The sequence below is a fragment of the Condylostylus longicornis genome, unplaced genomic scaffold (assembly GCF_029603195.1).
Source record: "Condylostylus longicornis isolate FDR11 unplaced genomic scaffold, ASM2960319v2 ptg000072l, whole genome shotgun sequence".
In the NCBI taxonomy this organism is placed as follows: Eukaryota; Metazoa; Arthropoda; class Insecta; order Diptera; family Dolichopodidae; genus Condylostylus; species Condylostylus longicornis.
The window spans coordinates 768149-789778 of NW_026578040.1; the positions used below are offsets into that span (position 1 = coordinate 768149).

Consider the following 21630-nt stretch of genomic DNA (forward strand, 5'->3'; position numbering starts at 1 on the left):
GAGAAATAACCAACCGCTTTAATTGAAATTTAATATTTAAATTCTTCGTATTAAAAAAGTGAACATATAAATTTTTTGAAAAGATCAGGGCTCGAAAACTGAACTATCTACAGAAATTTGATATTTGAGCTCTGGTTGTTACCGAAACTAACTGGCGAACATTTCAGGGAATTTGGGTAGCACAAAACGAAACTCTTTTAGGATCCAAATTGACATTTTTCTAGGTATGTTAACTATAAGCTTACTAATGTCCTAAAAATTGGAAAGAAGTATTTAACAGACATTTTTATAACATTCTGTAACACTTTCACTTACCTAGATAATACACATTGCGGTCGGTTATGTGCTGGTCACATCAGATTTTTTTTATTTTAAATTATTTCTTTTTACTCTCAATTTTTAAACCATAATTGTGGCTTCCTTTTGTTTACTTGTGCTCCGATGCTTCACTTCTCACTAAAAACCCCCGATTTGAGAATAATGTATCTAAAATAACGTGATGCATTTTTTGCTTTTTGGTACAGATGTGGTTAATTTTGGATTTCGCGGACGGTCGAGCGAAGCTTATGTATGAAATTTCAAGTAAATCGGTTGAATATTTTCTTTAAACAATAAATAACAGGCCCGCTAAAAAGTGCAGTTCCCGAGACCTGATATATCCCAAAAGTTGATCAATCCGTGCCACAGTCGAAATAAACTTACACATAAAATTTCATCAAAATTGGTTCAGCCGAACTTGAGATACACACGTGCACACACAGAAAGACAGACCGACAGGTTGCTAAAAAAAGTTTTTTTACACTTCCCTACTATGGAGAAGTGTATTCCCATCGAAAACTCGATATGCAAATTTGTTGCCATCACATATCCTACCAATTGTATACACAATACGGTCAATAAAAATAGAATTGTATAAATTACTGCGAGCAAAAGTGAAGTTGTATACAGAGCCTCTCCAAAACCAAAAAAAATAAAAAAAAAAGCTGTAAGGAATATTTTCGGGAAAATGGCAAAACATTAATTATGTAGTGATTCAAAATATGTTTGAAAACATGCCTGTGATTCAAAATCTGTTTGAAAGGATTTTAACTGTTGTTTATTATTCTTTTTAATAAATAGTTAACTTTTATTTTCTTAAATTTCAGATAAATATTATAATAAAAATTGTGTCATATACTAAAATCAATTTTGTTAAAGAGAAAAAAGAAAAAATGAAATATTAACAATTTTTAAATTATTTGAACAGCTTTCTTCACCACTATATGAATATACATGCATATTTAGCTTCTTAATTTTCTAAACTTTGTGAAGTTGAATTACCAAACCATTTTTAAAAGAATTTAAGCAAAAACGTGTTTAAGAATAGTACAGAATATTTAATATACTTACTTCAGCCAGAAGAGCTTTGTTCTCCTCATATTGTTCATGTTGTTCATTACCAAATTCTGTTTCAGGCAGTTCCAACTCCATTATGTCAGTTGATATGTATTTGGGTTTCAATTCCTTTACATATTGGCTGTTATCACTTAATGGTCTTAAGTCAGGATGATACAACACTCGGCCATTATTATCAACGATAAATGAATAACCATTCGGTCCCAATTTATGTTGCGGAATAACTTTAATTATCTCTTCAATTGGAACGTCTGTCCCAACAACTCCCAATAAATTGGCTACACGAACCGAATGGTTTCGTCTATCGAAAATTGGAGTTGAAACTGTCGTTACAAGACGACGTTTTGTCTCACTGTCTCTTGCCAAACTTCCAGTTTTTCCAGCTACAAAAGCTGGAGACCAATGAACAGGATGATCATTAAGATACATTATCATTGGCCTTGCCATTACAAGCGCATAATCAATTACCCGCTCACGGGCTTCTTCAACATTGGTTATGCGGGCGAAAAATCCTTTATTAGAGCAAGCTATTTCATGTAGTGTGCTCTTAGAGCCCGAGTCTCCATTAACGAGGTATGTAAATATTCTGACAGGCATATGTGGCCAATTATATTGTTTAATGATATCTGTTTCTGGATTTGACATACTTTCTGTAATCAACATTATAGCCTGATTACATTGGCTTCCTTCTCCTGTAACATTGTACTAGCAGAAAAAACATTATTTTAACAATACATTACACATTTGTTCAACAAATTGAATATTACCTTATGTAGCAATTGAAATGCATACTCTAAAGAAGCTGTAAAATTTGCAGTGCCGCCTAAAGTTACAGCTTTTACAGCTGATTTTATTTCCTTCGTATTTTCCGGGGTAGCCCGAATCATTTTGTCTCTATAACATGGAACGGGAGTATTAATTGTATCGGAAAATGAAACTAAATTAACAAAATCATTTTCGCCTAATGTGTCCAATATATTAAAAGCAGTAGTTGTCGCCAACTCAAAAGACTTTTCCGACATTGAGGATGAGGAGTCCAAAAGAATCATCTGTTTTGCAAAAACAAAATTCAATTATTATTATAAAAGCATAATTTCAGAGTAATTTACTATATCCTTTGGCGAAGAAGCTGCCTGTACAAACCAATTGTGTGTTCGGAAATCGTGTATTTGTTTGCTACCTTTTGAACCTTCTGGAGGCCACGCGGTTGCAGGAAATCTTCTTAAAAATCCTAAGCTCGATCCAAAATACTGCCATGATAACGCGGGATCTCTCTCCAAATTGTTTTGAAACAGTGGATCTAAGTGAGAACTCCATTGCAGCGCTGCTTTAATATCTGCATCACTTAAATCCACATTATTGGGCACTAAAATTGAGCTGATACTTAGGTTAACTGGTAAACGTTCAAATCGTCTCATATAACGTATATCTAAATGTTTTGCTCCATCGGCTAGTTTTCCATCTGAATTGTATTCATTTATCCGACGAGCATCGTAATGAGTAACTTTTTGTGTTGACGACGATGATGTTTGCGAATCCAATTCTGATAAAGCGGCTTGTTCAGCCGAATCCATTATTCGCTAAAAATTTCAATACATAATTTGATTATTAAATTTAAAATTATATGCAAAAAGAGTAATTGTTTCTTCTAGATGTTACTTTATTATAAAAAAATATTCTTGTTCCATACATTAATAAAAAAGATTCTAATACAAGAGAAAACACATCGTTTAATATAATTCTTACTATCTTTACAAAGCGGCGGGTGGTAAATATTCCTTCGACATCCTTAACGTTTTTTAATGCTGAAATATTGCCATACGCGTTTTTATATATCCAAATAACTTCACAGATTATGTTGAAGTTATTAAGTGTTTTTTTTAAATGCCTATGAAATATTATCTTTTACTTTTTAAAGTGTGAATAGTAATACAAGTACCCAAAGTTAATGTATGGGAACAAAAAAAAAAGAAAAACGCGAACAAACAGTTAGTTACCCGCCTTAATATTTTAATGGTTATACAAAAAAATAATTGGAAGCTGTGAGCTACACAGTATTATTTCCTCCCTAATAATTTTTGTAATATAAATAGCGAACAAAAAAAAAAATAGATATTTTTATAAGGATCTGGAAAAATCTTTTCGCAAAATTATGATAATTGCATTTAAAGAAATTAAAATAAGAAAATTTAATGATTTATGATCAAAAGTGTAAAATTGCTTTACTAATTTCTATTAAATAAGCTTTTTTGTAGTTTTAGTGCATAGTGAATATTTTGTCAATGAAAAAGCAAAAAAAAAATTTAAATTATCAGAATTTATTAAAAAGTAGTCACATTTACCCACATGCAGATAATCACGAATATATATACAGGGTATAGGGAACTCGCTGGTACAGCCGCAACTGGAAGATAAAATGATTCTAGACAAAGAAGAAATAACAGGCGATATTTTTCTTTTCCGTCCCCCTTCTTTAGTTATTGAACTTCAAAGTTGGCTATTCTAAGTGATACACTTATTTACAAGCTTATTAAATTCTTCTTCTTCTTTTGAAGTTCGAAATATTTAAGAACAAAATAAAATTATTTTAAAAATTGGATGTATTTTTTTAAAGGACGAAAACAAAGAAAATGATCTGTATTATTTGTTCCACATAGTTCCACACTTAAATACACGCGGGGGCATATATAATAATACTGTCGCCATTTAAATACTATAATAATAATATGTTACTATAATAACATTGGCATTCCGAACCCTGACTATTTTGTAAAAAATTTACTATTTTACATTATTGTTTTTAAACTTTAATTTTGCTTAGAAAAAACTATTGTTTTCCAAATAAAACGTTTTAAGAATTTTCAATGTCTTCTGTGCACAACCAATACGTCGTGCAAACAGTATTTCAATAATATATCAAAAACGCAATCTCCTGCATGATACGATAATTAGTATGTAGATAAGTAGAAATAGTAATATAACATCGTAACCAAACTATAAAAGTCAATCAAAAAGTTTTCTTACAGAAAAAACTTTATAAAAGATAGAATTGCGACATCTTGTAGAGTTTTATATAATATTATAAAAGAATTTTATATAATACAGAAAAATAAATTAATTTTGAACGTTTTTTGAATTGTTATTCTGTTTTATCCCTTAATTTTCCCCTTGCATAAATATAGTCATAGATAAACGTACATATACATATGTATGTGTGTAGGTGTATCTTCTGTATGCTTCTCCTTAAATTAAAAAATAAAGTTACATGTATAAATCATATAATCATATAATCATAATAAGTAGTATAAAATACGGTTCACGGGCCAAAATTTTATTTAAAAAAATTCTTGAAATAAGAAATGAGATTTGAATTTTCTTTTATTAACACATATGTATAAGGTATATATAAATTTATAAAATAAAAGTTAATAAAGAATAGAAAAAATATTAATATAAGGGTATGTAATGTATGTATATAAGTGTACATGAAAGTTTATTCTGGTAATGACATTACCAGAAAGAGCCTATTATCTATTACATAGAAAATAGGGTCTTACTAGAAATGTTTGGACGCCTCTGCTTCAAATAATGACGCGGTTTTCATTTTAAAAGAGATCAATATAGAGTATATCAATAAACATATACATACATGTATATTTTAGCAACAAAAGTCTTTCTTTTCTTTTTGTAAAAATAGAACGAAAAGATGGCACAAATAATGATCGGAATGATGAGATGATATAAGAAGAAAACAGGAATTGAGGAGGTCATGCTCAAATTGAGCATGAAGAAACATTTTATTGAATAATGGAATACATGATTTGAAAAAAAAAATATATGTCCGTGTATACATATAAACATACATAATACATGCTATTTATAATGAAAATCATATAAAAAAAAACTGATGTGATCAGCTCATAAACGACCGCAATGTGTATAGTCTAGTTAAGAGAAAGTGTTAGAGAAGATTATAAAAATGCCTCTTAAACATTTTTTTCCACTTTTTAGGGTGTTGATAAGCTTTTTTGTAAATTTGGCTCATAATAGAGTTTTGCTTTGTAACATCCGAATGCCCTGAAAAGTTCGCCAGCTAGTTTCGGTAACAACCAGAGCTCAAATATCAAATTTCAAGAAATTCCAACAATTCGTTCCGAAGATATGGTAAAAAATGTACAATCAGCTCTCAGATCAGTTTCCGAGCCCTGATCTTTCCAAAAAATTTACATGTTCATTGTTTTAATACAAAAAATTTAAATATTAAATTTCAAGGAAATTGGTTGATTATTTTTCTTTATATGGGTAAAAATCTAAAATTAGCACGCAAGAAAGTCCAGTTCTCGCAAGAAAATCGGTTATTAAACTCAAAAAATATTTTATTGAAATGTATTTTTATTTATTTTTCAAGCAGTATGTTATTTTGATAAATAATAAATTAAAATATTAAAATTTTTTTTATTTCAACCGCCAAACATTTTAAAAATATTGAAATCAAAACTAAATTTAACATATTTTTTTTTGGATTTTACCAAAAAAATTGGATTGATTTCTCTCTGCCCACCCGTCCGTTCGTCTATCCGTATGCTACTCCCTTTTTAAGAGAGAAAACTGAAATTTTATATATAGATATATCTTTACTAAAAACTTATTTATTTATTTGTTTATTTTATTTATTTCATTTATCTCAAATAAGTCCATTTGGTTGATGTAGAGTGTAACAAAAAGGTACAATTGTATTAATAATTCCTTTTCCAATGTACCTGTTTTTTTTTGCAATATTACAAAAATTTAGCAAAAGAAACACATGAGTTAAGACAAGAAAAGATAAAAACAAAAAAACCAATATCAACTAGTAATTCAATGAGATATTAATTCTTTCCAATTTTTAGAACATTAGTAAGCTCATAGTTAACATACCTTGCAAAATGAATAAATTTGGTTCATAGTAGAGTTTCGCTTTGTGCTATCCGAATTCCCTGAAATGCTCGCCAGTTTCGGTAACAACCAGAACTCAAATATCAAATTTCAAGAAATTCTATCAGTCCGCTCCGTAGATATGGTGAAAAATATAAAATCGGCCCGCAGATCAATTTTCGAGCCCTGATCTTTCCAAAAAATTTATGTGTTTATTGTTTTAGTACAAAGAATTTAAATTTTAAATTTCAATGAAATCGGTGATTATTTTTCTTTATATATGCAAAAATGTAGATTTGGCCCGTAGTAAACGTCTAGTTGCTGACACCAGATCTCTTCCAAAAGTTAGGAAAAACAGGCCCGCTAAAAAGTAAAGTTTCTGAGGTCTGATATATCCCAAAAGGTGATCAATCCGTGCCGTGGTCGAAATAAACTTACATATAAAATTTCATCAAAATTGTTTCAGCCGAACTTCAGATACACGCGTGCACACACAGACCGACAGACCAACAGATCAAAAGACCGGCAGGTTGCTAAAAATAGTTTATTAACACTTCCCTACCATGGAGAAGTGCATTCCCACCGAAAGCTCAATATGCAAAATTTGTTGCTATCACATAACCTACTTATTGTATACACAACGATCGTATTGTGTATACAATAGTAAAAACATCTATATATAAGTATATATATATACAATATTTATGCTTATATATACTATATTGGCTTGTATTTGTCCAACTTAGGTTTCTTGTACTTCCTTTTAAAATTCGCCGCCGATAAGTTTTTTATGTCCGTTGGTAAACCATTGTATAACGGTATTACGTCCGCTGGTAACCCGTTAACTTAAAAGTTATATTTTCCAAATTTCTAAAAATGTAGAAAGCTAAAGGTAAATGCGTTGCTATAGAAAAATATAATAATTTGAATTTTTTTTATATGAATGTAAGTAATAAAAAATGTAATAGATTGTTTTCACAAGCAATTAAGGGAAAAGTGCTACTTTACAAAGCAATGGTTTGACCTCACTTTATTTATACTCAGTTACCTATTTTATGGGGTGGCCACAATGGGATCTAAAAGTTAACCCATTTAAGATTTTCTAATTAAGAGATTTATTAATTGTGCTTAAAAATATGCGAAGAATGCATATCATGTTTATATTATATTGTGAATTATCTATATCAAAAAGAATTATCTATCTTGAGTTCCATTATGTTATCATATGGCTTTAAGATGTTAGTACGATTCAGAAGCTTAAATTCAAGCTAAAATCTGCAACTCTTATCTAAGCTAAGCCGAATTTAAAAAGCTATTACTACAATATAAGCCATCAATTTATTTTATCATTAATATGGCTTGTGATCTATTTTGTATTTAAACAGAAAATATAAACGCATATCGCATATTTCAAAGATTTTCATTTTACTTTGTATGTATTTGTCTTTTATGTAAATTTTATTTTCTATATAATTTTATTTTTACATAATTCTTTATTCAATTGTTACATTTATTAAATTTAAAAAATTTTTAAATTTCATTTAAATTGTGCAAAAAGGTTCAGATACAAAAATGTGAAAAGAAATTTCGCACTGGCATTGTATATCTCGTCATAAATCACAAGTACTACGTACTTCTATACTTACATGCATAATTTTCATTTCATGTTCAAATCATTTCAATTCTTGTTAAGCACGTAAAAAACATTACAGACGGGTATAATACATACAATGATAAGAACAAAAGAAAAAAAAATATTAGAAAAGAACAAGCTAACAAGACGATAAAATTGTTTCTGGAAGTTTGCTGTTTTTAAACGAAACTGTAAAGAAGGTCGATGTCCTATACATAGAGTATTCAAATTAAAATATTATTTTACTGCATATGCATATATGTATAGTTTGTAGTATTTATTTAGATACATGTATATGTGTGCAAATATGTATATGTACAGTTTATAAATTTAATCGTTTCTGAATATTTGTTATATGGAATATCTTTATATGTGATAAGATGTCGAAGATTCATAAAATTAGAGACCCAAAAATTTTGAAAATTGAGGCAGCGACTTTACGAACTGATTTTCATATCAAAGACTGCATTTGCAATATATGTTCACGTGCGTGTGTATATATACATAATGTATGCATATGAATTTGAAAAGAGCACACCCAAGTAAAAAAACTAGATTTTACACAAGTTAATTTATTTCAATGATCGTATATTAAAAAAAAGCCGGCTTCAACCAAATTTTCACTTTTTTATAGATGAGTTTTAGTTGAAAGAAGCATTGAGTTAAGAAAAATAACTTGAGATGAGATCGAGTTAGAAATTTTCTTCTTACCAAATAAACTTGTTATTAGTATTTAAAGGTTGTTAAAATTTCAGGCTCCTATAGCTTATCGTGTAAAAGAAAAGTGATATCAAAAATTTGAAAAATAAAAATTTGAAAATTATAAAAATGCTTTTTAAACACTTTTTTCCAATTTTTAGTGCGATAGTAAGCTTTAAGTAAACATATCTAGAAAAATGTTAATTTGACTCTTACTAGAGTTTCGCTTTGTGCCATCTGAATTCCCTGAAAAACTCATCAGTTAGTATCGGTAACAACCAGACCTCAAATATCAAATTCCAAGAATCAATGTAAAATCGGACACCTGTTTGGTTTCCGAGTCCTGATCTTTCCAAAAGCTTATATGTTCATTGTTTTAATACGAAGAATTTAAATATGAAATTTCAATAAAATCGGTTGATTATTTCTCTTTATATACAAAAATGTATATTTGGCCCGTAGTAAACGTCCAGTTGCTAACACCTGATTTCTTTTAAAAGTTGGGAGGTTTCGCGGACGGTCGAGCTGAGCTTATATATGAAATTTGAAGTAAATCGGCTGAATATTTTCTTCAAAATGGTCAAAAATGTAAAACGGGCCGGCTAAAAAGTGCAGGTCCCGAGGCCTGATATATGCCAAAAGTGGATCAATCCGCCATGGTCGAAATAAACTTACATATAAAATTTCATCAAAATCGGTTCAGAAGAACTTGAGATACACGCGTGCACACAAAGACCGACAGACTGACAGACCGATAGACCGACAGGTTGCTAAAAATAGTTTATTTACACTTCCCTTCCATGAAGAAGTGCGTTCCCACCGAAAACTCGATATGCAAAATTTGTTATCACATAACCTACCTTATTGTATACACAATGCTGTCGATATAATTTTTACCTATCTCCTCCCCTCTAAAAGTTATACCCCCTCAAAACCCTAAAAATGCCATTTTTCAACTGTTTACAATAGTGAACCATATGCATTTTTCTAATTTTACAAACGCTTTTATTTTTCTCATTTTCCACCCCCTCTCAAATTATCGCCTCCTGAAATTTGTAAAATTTGAATTTTTGATGCCTTATATATCCGAAACCGCAGGCTTCTTCAAATTTTTATAAATGCAGCAAGTTAACAGTAAATTCCATGAAATTAAAAAATATAATTATTTTTCTTAACTCACACAATTAAACCTTAAAATCGAGCATTATGTTAATCCCACTTTATATTAATTTTTGCTTTATTTCAAAGACTGCATAAATCGTTCATCCTAAATATATGCAACTCTAGAAATAGTTTTGTATATGAATGAAAATAATTTTAATAGTGTGATAGGTATACATAGACTGTATTTAAAAGTAGCATTTTCAATTTTTGAAGGGGAAAGTGCTACAATACAAACCATTGGTTTGACCCAACTTTATTTAGTTCATGAATGAAACCATCAATAATAAAAAGTAACAAAAATATTTTTCAGTCTATTCTCTTATATGTATATTCGAATATTACTTCGTTATATATGTACATATATAAATATATGCATTATTTTGATACGAATTGTATTCCTTTGCTAATTTATACATATTCATATAGATGAATCTATCTTTCTTATATTTTGGCAAATTTCATCATCATTTTACCTCAGAATTTTCAAATAACTATAAATAAATCAAAAATCATAGAAACTAACTCTACTAAAAATTTTCTTTATATAAGTAGATCGGCAGCATCGATCACTTCTACATGAAGTGTTTTATTTTTAATTTGAATTTTTGTTGTTTTTAATTTGAATTTTTGTTGTTTTTAATTTGAATTAGCTGAAATTTATAGCTCTCAAACAATCAGTACAAAATTAATTTAGCAATTAATTTTACCGTCAAAACATAAGCAAGGATCAATGAAAACTGGTGTCTAAAAAATAAGAGAAAGGGGTGGTTTGATGTTTAGTGCAATGAAATTAACTGAAACCTATGAAAATATCGTACAGGCAATAATATATTTGATAAATCAAAAACTTGATATTGAAGCTACGAAACGTTGGGAAAAGTCATTGATTTCAATATACTATCAAAATGGTCTAATTTCAAAAGTATACTAAACAAACGATGTCAAAAATTAGAATTTCGAAAACTTTATTTAAAAAAGATTAATGCAAAAGGTAGCAATAAATTCAAAAATTTAACTTCACTGCAAGTTGTTCAAGATAATTATTTATGTTGCAACAAAAAAATCTCATTCTATAGAAAAGTGTTACAAATTTAAAAATATACAATTTGGAAATAAATTTTAATTGGTGAAGAAATTAGGCTAATGCATACAGTATTTGACCAAAAGTACGCATGGTTGAAAACTGTTCAACTGATTAAAATGATTAAAATGTGCTGAAAATCTCCATGAATTGTTACATAGAAAAACTAAAGATATTAAAATTGAAAGTATCGCTCATATTACTTGCAACGACAACCCAAATATTGGAAATATGGCGAGTTTTCACATTTCATGGAATACGATCAGTGATATGTCGACTTGATATAGTTTCTTAGCAACAACTCCAGTACTGGTTAAAGATATTTCAGGAAACTCTCAATCAGCTAGGATATTTTTAGATTTAGCATCCTAACTAAATTTCATGTGTTAATCTTTTGCACAGCGACAAAAGCTGAAAAAGGAAAAAGATATCACTCAAGTATAACAGGAGATGGCGACATCAGTTCAACTATTAAGTTTTAAACATCTATTGCAATGAAATCTAGGTTAAAATTGTGAAGTAAATTTCGAAACTTTGATTATATTTTTTAATTATGTATATTATGAAATCCTAGTTTAATATTCCATGCAATATAGATTTAGCAGATCCAGCCTTTTGCCAGCCTGATAAAATAAATATACTTCTGAGCGCTGTATTTTTCTATCAAATATTATCGGCTGGGCAGATTAAGGTAGTTAACAACTTATTCATCTTGTAAAAAAGGCTATTGTGTCACATCAGTTGTTGAATTTAGATAAACTGGTTGAAAGTTTTTGGAAGTTAGAAGATATTTCTGAAACAAAAATGAATGCACTGAAGAACATAAATTATGTGAAAAATTTTTGAGAATAATGTTATTATTTTAAAATTTGGAAAAGAAATTAAATAAAAGCATTGATACTCGTATTAAATTGCAATACATAAATTTTATGAAATTTTGCAGCATACCAAGCATGTTTCTGATGAGCAATTAAAAAAAGTGAAGAACTATGCATCTCATCATCCAGTAATTTGACCTGAATCTTCCACCACTAACTTCGTGTGGTTTTCGATTATAGTTCTAAATCCTCACCTAGCTTTTTTTTTAATGAATTGCTGTTGAATGGTCCTAATAGTACGAAACGAAATGTTATAGTAACACTTTTGAAATTCCGTCAATACAAATATGCAATTTGGCTGATATAGTTAAAATAAATAGTCAAGTGAAGATATTTTCACAAGATCACACGTAGCAATGTATATATTGTTGAGACAAAATGAAAATGGGAAAATAATCTACAAATTGAACACAGTTACTTACGAATCTACAGCAGCTCCGTATTTGGCGGCAAAGGTGTTATGTTTATTAACCGAAAAATATAAAAATAAATATCTAGTTGCTTACGAAGTTTTAAAATCTACCCTTTATGTTGGACATATAAAAATACAAAATGAAGTCATAAAATTGTTTAAATATGGAAATTTTGAATTGAAGAAAAGGTGTTCTAATGAAAGCAGTTTCATAGCGTCTCCAATTAAAATTAGAACTCTCCCTGGACTACGACTGTGTGCTACTAAACTGCTGGTGGAATTGTTGCAAAAAGTATTACCAAATATGGTTCATAAAGTCCAGTTTAAAAATAGTTTTGAAATGTTTAGCAGCACATCCTTGGTCTTGAAGCCATGGAGAAGCTAAAATTCAAAAAGCTAAAAATTGTGTATGGGGATATGCAAATTCAAGTTTAAACCCGGCTGATATCGTTTCGCGAGGAGGTAAATCCCATACAATTATTTAATTCATGCTAGTTGATGGTATCAAACTTTTTGTTTAAATAGAGCTACTTTTGGCCGGGAGCATGCGAGTTTGACAGATATTTATGCATCGAAGAAAAAAAAAATAAATGAATTATTTTCCGTATTTAACAAATATGTTTTGCTGAGGAATGCAAAAATTTCAAAAAAGTAAAAAGTCGTGAAAAAGTTTGGATGATTAACTGTTCCAAAATTGCAAGATCAGTCGTCGACCAAAATTGTACCAGCAAATTATGGAAAATTTACCGGCACGGCCTGTTATTGAAGCTCGATTATTCCTGACAACAGGTATAGAGTTTTGTCGACCATTTATTGCGTCATTAAGAATTCGTGGTAAACCACTTGAAACATCGCTGTATTTGATTGTTTTTCAACGAAACTGTAAATCTTCAGGTGGCGTCTGATTTGATTTCCTGGGATTTTGTGGCGACAATGAAACGATTTGTAGCCAGACATAGAAAATGTGAACACCTGTATTGTGACAATACCACAAATTTTGTAGGTGCCAAAAAACATCTACTTGAACTACGCAAAAAAATTCTTGAACAACAAAAACAAAACAGAATTTCCAAATGGTGTGCAAATGTTTGCAAATGATGGAGATCAGTTACATTTCGTAAGGATCTGGGAGGCTACTCTCAAATCGGCCAAGAAATATTTGTATACGACTGTGCAAAACTGTAAATTAACATATGAGGAGCTTTGCACTATAACAGCAGAAGACAATTTATAACTCTTTTATAACCCTTTAGCTTCATTATCAAGTGATCCAAGTGATGAAGAGGCTCTGAGAACTTTGCATTTTCTCATAAGCGCTACATTAACTGAAGTAGTAGAACCAACTCTTGAAATCAAAAGCCTGTCTCATCAGAAGCGATAACGATTTTTATTTGAAATCCAACAACATTTTTGAAACAGATGGGTAAAAGAATATCTGTTACAAATGCAAATTAGAGCGCAATGGCATCGTCCATTTGAAAATATAACGGTTGGTCAGTTGGTGATGATTTTTGAAGAAAATATACCATTCCAGGATTGGTTAACAGACAGAATCGGCGGAACTATGTAAGGTCATGATTATCGTATTCGTGTAGTTAGGCTGAAATGAAAAAATGGTGAAATGCTAAGACCAATTGACAATTTAGCGCCACTGCCAGGGGATAATTAAGGGTTGGATGTATATCAGAGATACCCCAAGTATGTATAGTTTTGAACTTGATTTAAATTTAAAATATCTTAAAAGTAATATGATTATCGTCTTGATTTAAATTTAAAATATATGAAAAGTAATATGATTATGATTATAAATATCTTAAGGTCATGATTATCGTATTCGTGTAGTTAGGCTGAAATGAAAAAATGGTGAAATGCTAAAAACAATTGACAATTTAGCACCACTGCCAGTGGATAATTAAGGGTTGGATGTATATCAGAGATACGTCAAGTATGTATAGTTTTGAACTTGATTTAAATTTAAAATATCTTATTTTTTTTTTAATATTTTCAAATTTCTTCATAAACTTTAAAAATTGTCCAACTATTCGTCTAAACTTTTCGTTTACAAAATTTTGAGGACAACCTACATATGCAGTTCAATGTATCTATATATTATATCGTTCTTGATTTAATATAAATTTAATATTAATATAAACGTAAAAGCAAATGCTTATACATATACTAGTCGTGTGTTGCCTTGCAAGTTTTATGCTTGTAGTTTTGAAATTGTGTTCCATTCTGTGGCTGAGATATTTTAAGTTTCCTTTATTTCTTCAAAAACACTCCCCTAGTATACATATAGATATGTTTTTTTCCTAATAAATAATAAGATAAAACTTAAAATAAGAAAAGTTCTGAAAAACAATTACCAAAAATACATAATTAAACAAATAATTAGCTCCTTTGAGATCTAATACCTTTTGAATAATTTATTTTAGAACCCCGCTTTGAGTTATGTCGCATAAAATTGTAAAATACCTTTTACAATAAGCACTTTAAGTGATAAATTACTGTATACGCATAAAATAATTCGGTAATGAAATGCATGCATGCATGTATTTTTAGTTTATAATACATGCGAATAAAACGCGTGACTACAGAATGAGTTAACACCAATGCTAACGTTTATAACGTAATGCGTATAGAATACGATTTCTATGCAAAAAGTCCCAGGTTCGAACCCTGAAAAATGCGATTTGCCAGATGAACTTTTTTTTATTGATAATTTTATTTTTTTTAAATGAAATTAAAAAAGCTTCACCCTTACAAATCAATATCAGCGAGTATCCGTTCTAAATATTGTTTTGAAAATACCCTATTTGTAAAAAGTTTAATGCAATAGAATAACATTTTCTTATAAAATTTTGCCCTAAAAATTTATTGTCAAGAAGTTTTATGTACACTTATGTTTTGCTTACTAATACATTTTGCAACAGATCGTGAAAGGAATACATAACTAAATGCTTACGTACATACTTATTATAAAACAATGTAGATTTTATTAAAACATTACAATTTTCTTAAGAAAGTGATTACTTTTTGTTATAACTCACCCTTCCAAATATGAATTTACATATAATATTTATACCACCAAAAGTAAATAAAAAATTACCCCTACAGGATGTAATACCATTTTGTAAAAAACGATCATAAAGCATCCAGGGAGGAGTGAAGGGGCGGGCGGGTGGAACTCTTACTTTTTCTGGGACCCTAGAGGCAAAACCCTATCTAATGCCTTTTGTCCCATTTCTCTAGCCCCTCTAGAAGTACCCGTATTTTTTTGCACCTGAGAATTAGCTATATATCAAAAACCATCCTATTTTACATATAATGTAAAATAGGATGGTTTTTGAAGAGTTATACGAAATATGAATAAAATTATAGAGTGAAATTCAAGGTACTGCGTAGCCTAGTGGGTTCGTGGTAGGTAGCTAGTGGGTGGGTAGCGTGGTAGTCTGATAGCCAGAAGGTTATTGGATCAATGCTTGCATGGATGTTGTCGTATTTTCCTTTTGTAAGATTATTTTAAAATTTTTTTTTTTATTTTGTTTAAATTTTCTGCTTTATTTTTTTTAATATATAACAGATGAATATTATTATAAAAGTTTAAAGAAAATTTCCAAAAAAATATTGTTATGATAGCTAAGTACATAAATATGTATGTATATTTTTTTTAAAGCTTCCGAACTAATTTTTTTTAAGCTTTCTACATGAATTGAATAATATTCAAAACTGTGGTTTGACATATAAAAAACACATAATTATTAAATCATGGAGGTAATATACAGAAATAAATTTTTCAAATAAGGAAAAGGTTTAGGCATAAATAAAATAATATTTTTATTCAAATATATGTATGTGCATGAATGTATTAGAATTGAACATTTTAAAATTTTTTGTTCAAAAAATTAGAAATAAAATTTTGAACACAAACATACATAATTATGAATGTATACCTATTTTTTTAAAACTGCAGGTGAACATGTAGAAATAAATTTTTCAAATAGAGAAAAGGTTTAGACAAAAATTAAATAATAATTGTATTCAAATATATGTATATATGTACATATGAATGTAATTTTTCAAATAAAAAAAAAGTTTAGGCAAAAACAAAATAATAGTTTTATTCAAATATATGTATGTACATATGAATGTATTAAAATTTAGCATTTTACAGTTTTTCGCTTGGAACAATAAAAATAAAATTCTAACTACATACGTACATATATTCTGTATGGAAATTTTTTTAAAGCTTGCTGACGAAACATAATGTTCAAAACAATAACAAATGAAGCATAAATATTCAGATGCAAAACATCTGATGTCTGATAAAAGTTCCAATGTCAGATTTTTCTGGAACCCTAGAGGCAAAAACATATCTAATGCCTTTTTCCCATGTCTCTAGCCCTTCTAGAAGTACCCGTACTTTTTTGCATCTGAGAAGTAGCTACATTTTTATATATAATGAAGATATGTTTTGATTTTAGGAAAGCAGGTTTTTTAATAAATTTAATACAGGAGTAAAAGTACAGTCATATCGTTGACTCGCATTTTGTTAACATAAATACTGATCAATACTATTATAGTTAAATAACATAATAGTAATATGTATTATCAACAAATACATTGTCTAAATTTCGGTTATAATTATATCTCTCAATTAGAAAATGAACATAATTCACAAAACCCAAAATCAAAGTTTTCAGGTGTTTTGTAAATAAAAAATGGAAATGTAAAAATGCTCGAACATAAAATAATCGTAAAACTTTAAGCATTATATAACTTACTGCATCATTCATACAGTTATGCCAATCTTCAGAACCATTAATTAAAACGATGCTGCTTCTGAGTCTTTGACAGAGAGTAATATTAAACGCAAATGATATAATTGACATATTTGGTGAAACAGAAAGAGTTATTACCTATTGCAATTTTCCCATGATATGATTTTTCTGAACGTCTGACCCAGAAAAATATAGTTTTGCCTTTCAAAATATATAAAAGCGATTGCACCTAAAGGATTTAAATCAAAATATGCCGTTGAAGTAGCGAATTTAGCTGAATCTTGACTCAAAACATTTCCACCTTTGTTTACTTCAAAAAGTAAACAACTACTTTAGCAATTTTTCAAGTGAATTGATAGTGATTCAAGTGATTTAGCAATAAATGGGAATATCTAATAAGTGCTAAAGTGCTTTTTGTGAACTTACACATATTTTTTTTTTTTTTTTCCTTCTTCACTCCTATAAGGAGTATAGGACTAGTGCATGATATCTATCATGGCCTAGTTTCTATAGTCATAGAGAGTTAGCTAGGTAGGTGACTAGCCTACCGTAAAAAAAACGTACACATATACAATCTAAGTATTATTTAATTTCATCACTTTCTATCCCAATACTCGATCTGATATCCTATAATTATACTGTCACTAGATGTCTTATAATTATACATATAAAGTGTGTCCCAAAATTCACGCTAGAAGTAATTTTGTTAGAAAACACAGGTTTATAATTAAAAATTTTAAATTTTTTATTGATTTATATAGTATATATTATAGGGTTATATGAAAATAGCTCTACGGCTTTGTTGGCGCATACGCACTCTTTTATTGAAATTTTCTATGATTGTTTTGAATTTCGTTGATACAACGCTCAACTACCTCCTTCAAGGAGTTGGTGGTCGTGGGCTTGTTAACATAAACCTTAGACTTTAAAACACCCCAAAGAAAAAAATCCAACGCAGTTAAATCTTTATTTATGAATATATTTTATTTCTTTGACTACCTATTATCGATTTTATATTATTAAGAACGAAATGCCTTTCATTAGAATTATTATTTATAAATTGAATAACCATCATTAAATGTATCAGTTTCTGAACAAAAAGTTTTACGAAAATTTTGTATGCAAGATTCATATATTATTCAAACTGATTTTGGACATAGTTCATGAATATTGTGTGTTAATACTTTGGTATATAAATTTGGGATTTGTTCTTGACTTGGAATTTCTATACTAATAGTAATATTAACGTTATTCGAGGTTCTTATTTTATTTTGGCTGGAAGACATAAATAAACAATGGGTATGCGCAAGCCCATGTTTTGATGTTCAATTACATAAACGTATACTATTATTTCACCAAAAAATTTTTTTCTTCACTATATTATCTAAAAACTCTTTCAACTTTAAATTAAGTACACGAATAATTAAAATAATTAACCTAATCTATCAGAAGAATTTTGAAAAGACTTCAATTCAAACATTATCTCAAACCATTTCAGATTAAAGGTTGGGGTAATAAATAAGTCTAACATATGAAATTTTGTTACTATTGCCATGTTATCTTCATATATATAACTGAGAAATAAAAAGTAGACCAAGTACGAAAGATGGAGGTAGTTATGATTATTGTGTATGAATGACATCTTATTGGCCTCACAACGGGCATACACAAACTCTAAATACTGTAATAATTTACTCCCGTAAAATAGAGGAGTGAATTAATTGGGTCGAATTACAATTTGAATCGAATTAAATTCCAAGTTCATTATTTTATTTCGAATGTGTGTATTGGAATGTTCATTACATAACATGTTTGGGGGCCACCTAAAATTGCCCTTAGGAATTATTTGGTTATATTGCCATCACGTTCAGCTAAGAAAAAAACTGCAGCATTAGATGTATTTCAATATATTACATGTTCTTTGGTCACGGGTATTTCAAGTAAAAATCAAAATTAACTGACCTTCTCTCAGATCCGTTACTTTTGCTATTGTAGACCGTAGCAAACAGAACTTGAACACTTATTTTTAAGAAATTCAATTGAATACCATATATCTATCATACCTAACTCATTAGCTATCATATCTAAGATAAAAAATGTAAAATCGACTCTCAGTTGAGTTTTCGATCCCTAATACCAACAGCAACCTAGATAACAAAACCAAAAGTGAACATGCAACGGTGAAAAGTTTGAATGAAAAGCCAGTGTATTACATAAAAGCAGACAAGGGAAACACTATCGTTATTATGAACAAGGACGATTACGATGAAAAGATCTTAGATAAACTTAATAACGGAAATTTTAGAAAAATTAGGAGCAACCCTTTAAAGGAATCAGCAATGAAGGTTAAGAAAGCTTTAAAGGAGTGTAAGTTTCTGGACTTCAACATCAACGACTTGACGATGCCGAATCCATCAGCTCCGAAACTGGTGTGTCTACCAAAAGTTCACAAGGAAGGTGAGCAGTTCAGGGAGATTATTTCCGCTAACGGTGCCTCAACATACAAAATTGCGAAGTGGCTCTTGAAAAGATTTGGGGAAATGGAATTCCGTTCCTGTTCTATTAAGAATAGAGAGGAATTTATAGAAAAAACGAAAGGCTTAAAGATTGGTCCTGATGAATTAATGGTATCGTTCGATGTCAAAGCGCTCTTTCCCAGTATTCCAGTTAACGAAGTCTTGAATATTTGAAAGTATGGTTATCAACACAAGCAGAAGAAACAGAAGGAAAAACAAAGTAAAAGAATACTACAAATTAGCAAGACTTTGCATGGAGGAGAATTACTTCGAATTCAGAAACGAGATGTACAGAACAACATCGGGAGTATCGATGGGCAATCCACTTTCACCATTTATCGCAGAATTATTTATGTCCAAATTGGAAAAAAGAATGGAGGAGGATTCTCTGATGCGTAGAGTATGGATGCGGTATGTTGATGACGTCTTCGCGATAGTGGACAAGGAAGAACTGGAGAATATAAACGGATGCATCAACAAATTACATAGAAACATCGAATTTACATTCGAAATTGAGGAAAATGGAGTGTTACTTTTTTGGACATACTGGTGAAAAGAAAATCTGAAAAAATTGGATTCAAGATATATAGGAAAAAAACAACAACACAAAGATGCAGACACGACTATAGATCAGAAGTAAACTTCATTTTGGACACGACTGTGAAGAACTGTTATTCTACTGACGACTGTTATTCTACTGAACGTATTAACAAACTCATTAGGAAGAAAAAACGAAAAATTGAGCAGGAGTTGTTTAAACAGAACAGGATATTGGAAGAACAAAGAACAACATGGGCATCTTTAAGTTATGATCATCACTGTACAAACTTAATAAATAACAACTAAGGAAACACAATATTCGGACATCGGAAACCAATAGTAAATATCAACTTAGGATTTTGTAAAATTCGGCTAAGGATAAATAGAAGATACATGAAAGATGCGGTGTGTACAAAATCAATTGTAATAATTGCGATAAATTTTACATAGGACAAACGAAGAGGCCCGTTACAACAAGACTTAAGGAACATTTAAGTGAAATAAAACGTGCAAGAAGAGTAGGATTTAACCGGATTTTCGATTCTATGGTTGCAAAACACATTTATGAAACGGATCACACAATCAAGGAAGATAACTTAAAGGTATTAAAAGAGGTAAAAGGAAAACACAGGAGAGAAGTTCATGACAGCATGCAGATATACAAATCAAACAAGGACTGCCTACTGAACACGGACGAAGGTAACGCGGCTACTTGGCTCTTTAAATTAATTATTTGACCAGCTTTAAGGTTTAAAACAGGTATAAATTTAGTTTGTAAATAATAAAAAAAAAAAAAATAAATAATCAAATTCTAGATTAAGTCAGGTAGATTATATTAAGTCACATATAATACTCCTAATTTTAATAGATTTCAATTTTTATTGTTTGTTGTCTTAATTAGAAGAAAATCAGCTTTAATAAAGTGCGTATGTAGCGCACGAAATATATTAGCAAAAAAAAATAAAAAAAGTATTTTATTCCGAATAAAAGAAAGTTTTCTTTTTATACCAATAAAAAAAAACGATCCATAATATTTCCAAAAAAATTTATAAAATCATTGTTTTAATACCCTCAACTTAAATATTAAATTTCAAGGATATTAGTTGATTATTTCTCTTCATATGCGCAGAAATACAAATTTGACCCGCCGTAAAAGTCCAGTTGCTGACACCTCATTTCTTCCAAAAGTAAAAAGGAGATGTATGAAATTTCAAAAAAATTTGTTGAATTTTTCCTCAAAAATTATCAAAATGTAAAATCAAGTCATAAAAAGATACATTTCTAAAGGACTAACATATCCACAAAATTTATCAATCCGTGCCATAGCCAAAGTAAATGGTTCACCCGAAGTTGAATTATACGCGTACACACACAAACCAACAAATCGTCACCTCGCTAAAAATAATTTATTAACGCTTCCGTACTAAGGAGAAGTGTGTTTCCTCCTTACCTCGATATGTGGAACTTGGAGCCATTACATAACCTCTTTCATTTTCTGAATTTTTTTTTTTTGTTTATTTAGATTTTACTTAAAAATTTAAAAAAACGAATGTTGAGAAATTAAAAGAGTCGCCAATAGACTTTTATTTTCATAGGTAAACGGTAGTCCTATCGTAG

At 29.6% G+C, this 21630-nt stretch overlaps 1 protein-coding gene across 4 annotated transcripts in view; it reads right to left on the reverse strand.

Moving 5' to 3' along the window:
* Positions 1–21630, reverse strand: part of LOC129612490 (voltage-dependent calcium channel subunit alpha-2/delta-3) — a 79333-nt gene that overhangs the window by 9835 nt on the left and 47868 nt on the right. For all 4 annotated transcript variants that reach the window (XM_055526109.1, XM_055526108.1, XM_055526111.1 and 1 more), the window contains 3 exons: positions 2505–2975; positions 2163–2444; positions 1390–2100 (listed from right to left, as the gene is read on the reverse strand). In XM_055526109.1, the coding sequence (XP_055382084.1) occupies positions 1390–2100; positions 2163–2444; positions 2505–2975 (1464 nt within the window). The remainder of the gene's footprint in view (positions 1–1389; positions 2101–2162; positions 2445–2504; positions 2976–21630) is intronic.